Source organism: Moschus berezovskii, chromosome 12 (assembly GCF_049115385.1).
Source record: "Moschus berezovskii isolate FMDL1 chromosome 12, NW_MosBer_1.0, whole genome shotgun sequence".
In the NCBI taxonomy this organism is placed as follows: domain Eukaryota; kingdom Metazoa; phylum Chordata; class Mammalia; order Artiodactyla; family Moschidae; genus Moschus; species Moschus berezovskii.
Window position 1 is genome coordinate 97968032 of NC_142471.1, and position 3787 is coordinate 97971818.

Here is a 3787-nt window from a genome sequence, read left to right on the forward strand (position 1 = left end):
CACACAGCAAGGCTGCATGTGTTTAAACCAGGTTGCTCTTGCTGTGGTGGCCTTTGTGGATCCCCAGCTCTTCTGGGTCAAGACTCAGAAAACACCTGCTCAAGATGGAGGCTGTTTCCTCTGGGTCAAGCCTGAGGTGACTCCCTGGGCAGTTTAAAGTTCATCTGTAGGCTTGAAAAGAATCTTCAGTTTGTATAGCAGTTTTAAAATAGTGCTCTGTATTTACTCCTGATCATGAAACTTTTCTCTTGCTACTATGAAAGAGATTGGCTTTATAAAAATTAGTGTAGGGGAAAATGACTAAGTTCAAGAAACCTTTTATATACACTGAGCAGCTCTGTTTTTTTCTGAGCAGCAAGAAGTGAGCAGAGAAGGAAAGGGGGTGAGGATGTGGTGGCCAAGGCCACCTCCCAGCTCTGCAACCCAGACAGCCAGGGTAGGGGAACGGTTGGGGGAGGTTCTGGGCTCTGGAGGCACTGATGCTCATGTTCTTGCCACCATCCCAGTGGACACTGCTGCACAATGGTTGGGAATGCCAGGGTCAGCACAGCTCTCCTCCACAGTGGGCACTGCTTATGCTTTTCACATTTTCTGACCTAACATGAGACATTGTTCCCACTTCCTCCTGGACAATGCACCTTCTGTGAAGTCTCGGTGGGAGTGTGATCATGGGATTAGGATCTGCTGTCATATTTGCAGTGACCTGATGCATCTCAGGGTCCAGTGGCCTGAATGCTACCTTTTTGACTTGGTGGAGCCCATTAACCTGGGCTGTGATCCAGGTTGTAAGAGGGTTTGGCCTCGACGTGAGGGGACAGTCTTTCCAGTATGTTCACTGATTTCTACTCTTCGAGAGAATATGTCTGTCTGACACATCATCATTTTGCTGAGTTGTTGAACCAGCTGAAGGCACAGGATGCATGCAGGTTCAACCTTTGTCCTGTGGCATGAGAGCAGAGTGGGGGCTCCTGTACCTTTCAGGGCTGCCAGGTTTTCCTTGGCCCTCACCTCTGTCTGTGCTGCGTCCCCCTGGCGCTGGGGCTCTGCACCTCTCAGGCCCCAGGGGCTCACAGCTCTGCAGTCACTCTGCAGTCTTCTCACTCCCGAGAGGGCCGGACATCAGGTCTCATGGCCAGAATGATGTGTTTAGTGATTGCATAGAACTAAGTCATTAGTAGAGACTATTCAGAAGCTGGAGCCCCTTCCCCAGGCTTGCTGGCCATCTTTCCCACAGTGAAGGTCTCTGAGGCCTTGTGCAAAGCGAAGATTCCAGGGCTACTCACACCTGACACATAGGCAGAGACAGTTTCCTTGAGCTGCTTGAACTACCCTTGAGTATGCTTGGGGAAGGCATGCACTCTGCTTTGAGACTCTAAAGTCATAACTAGAATAGTGACAATAATGCTTGTCACTCATTTATGGTAGGAAACTCTTAGAAAGTGCTTCACTTATAGACTTAATTGACTAACCCCTGCCTGGGGATATCTGTGGTTCTCAATGACCTTTCCTTTAAGCCGATCTGGGCTTGGGGTAGAAGAAACAGATTCTCTCACTCAATAATAAATAACACTGTGATCTATTCTGGAGCAGTAGCATTGCTTTCTTGGGAATAATTTGCTGGTTGTCTGGAAAGCGCCAGTCTGTCTGTGGAGACACACAATATGCCTGAGGCAGGCAAGCCTGTTCCAGGCCCAGCTAAGAGACTCTATAAGCCTTAATAATTGTGTGTCTTTCTGAAGTGCTCATGGGCACACAGCCTTCTCAGCAAACCAAGGCCTCTGCACTTGTCATTTACAGGCCCCTTCTTGAAACGTTTCTCTGTGTCTACATTCATGAATGACAGACATGACTAAGGAAAGTGAAATTCATCTGCAATTGTGCTTATTTCTAAAATGTCAGCACAGGGTCAACCAGGATGAGGGCCGTGAGCAAGGTCACCTCTGCAGAGTAGACCTAAGTCCCTACCAGTGTCCATGAGTCCACCCTTTCCCAGCCTGGAGGCCTCATTCTGGGGTCTGGGTATCCAGTGGGGCAGAAACAGCAGCATCGTGCTTGGGGAAAACACTTTCCTCTGTGCCCCTCTTGTGCTTGCCTTGGGCTTTGACTACGAGCTCCTGCCTGCTCAGGGATTGTCTGAATCGCCTTTGACCCGTCTCTGTGAGTGCTCCCGCCTGGACCTCTGAACCTACACCTCAGTTCTGCCCGCTTCGGTGTCTAGACTCTCCCTCTTGACTCTGGGCCCTGGCCTCCTGTCCTCCCCTGGAATCAGCCCTGTCCACCTAAGCAGATCACCCTCCCTAAGCCCAGACTGCATACCAGGGTGTGGTGCTCACTGAGGTGGAAGCCCATGTCTGGGGTCAGGCAAGCAGGATGGGCTGTTGAGAGGAGGGGTGAGGGTGGATGGACACGGGGACGCTGTCCTCCTGAAGGACTCTGGTGGGCCCAGGGTTGCACTTTGGAGTCTCTCTGCTGTGAAGGCAGTGAGAGCACCTGGGAAGGCGTGAGCTCTGTCCAGTGCAATGCCAGCAGTTGGACAGAGCTGCTGCCCATTTCTCCGAGAGGAGCATTTTAGTTGATGGCACCTGAGCATAATGTGACATGAAACTACTCTAATGCTGGGTGGGTCTGAGCTGTGAAGGCCTCTTGACCTACCTATCTATATAGACCACAAGTTTCACACACTCTTTTCCAGTGCAGCTGTAGAGAAAGGCAGAGTCTGAGCAGAGTAGTCCAAGGCCATGAGGAACCAGTCACTGGCGACGGAATTCACCCTTTGGGGCTTCTCAGACACCGCAGCTCCAGGTCCTCTTCAGCCTTTTTCTGTCTCTCTACTCCGCGGTGCTGTGGCAGTGCCCTCATCGTGGCAGCCATCACCTGTAGCTCTGGGCTCCTTGCCCCCACGCACGTCTTCCTGGTCAACCTGTCTGTGCTGGATGTTGTCTGCTCATGCACAGTGGCACCCAAGCTGCTCGAGATTCTGGTGGCAGGGAAGAAGAGCATCTCCTATGGGGGCTGCAAGGCCCAGATGTACTTCCTGTTATCATCAGTGGCAGGGGAGGTGCTGTTCTTCACGGCCACGGCCTGCGATCACTACATGGCTTTCTGCTGGCCGCTGAACCATGGCTCCATGACGAGCCCGAGGCTGTGTGCTGCACTGGCGGGGGCTGTGTGGGGAGTCAGCATACTCGGAGCTGGAGCCAGCACCTGCCTGATGCTATGGCTGACCTGCTACGGGCCCAGTGTGGTCGACCACTTTTGTGAGCTGCCCCCTCTGCTCCCGCTCTTCTCCTCCACCTATGTGAACGACATCAAGGCACTTGTGACATCTTCTTTGCTGTGCTGAATTTCCTGCTCACCATGGTGTCCTATGGCTTCATCATCTCCACCACCCCGAGATTTGTACAGCTGAGGGGAAGTGGCGAGCCTTCTCCACCTGCTCGTCCCACCTCATGTGGTGACCATGTACTACTCCACCATCATCTACGCCTACCTGAGCCCTTGCTCCAGCTACTCCCAGGGACTGGCAAGGTGATGGCAGTGCTTTATTCTACCGTGTGCCCCGCCTTGAACCCTCTCATCTGCACCCTGAGGAACAAGGATGTCAAGGCAGCCCTCACAAAAGTCCTGACATTTTTAGCAGAAAAACTGTAAACTCAGCGTCTAAAAGTACCAAGTGCTGGCTCAAGGAAACTGAAAATGTCAAGTTATCATAACCTAAAATGTTCTCGTTAGGTGGCCTCTTCTACCGGGAACAAAGACTAAATTCATTGACACCCAGTACCTTCCA

At 51.9% G+C, this 3787-nt stretch overlaps 1 protein-coding gene across 1 annotated transcript; it reads left to right on the forward strand.

Moving 5' to 3' along the window:
• The first annotated feature begins 1915 nt into the window (after positions 1-1915).
• On the forward strand, positions 1916-3343 carry LOC148776058 (olfactory receptor 13A1-like). The gene is made up of 2 exons (XM_088842027.1): positions 1916-1947; positions 2851-3343. The coding sequence occupies exons 1-2, from the start codon at positions 1916-1918 to the stop codon at positions 3341-3343; spliced, it is 525 nt and encodes a 174-aa protein (XP_088698153.1).
• The last annotated feature ends 444 nt before the right edge of the window (positions 3344-3787 follow it).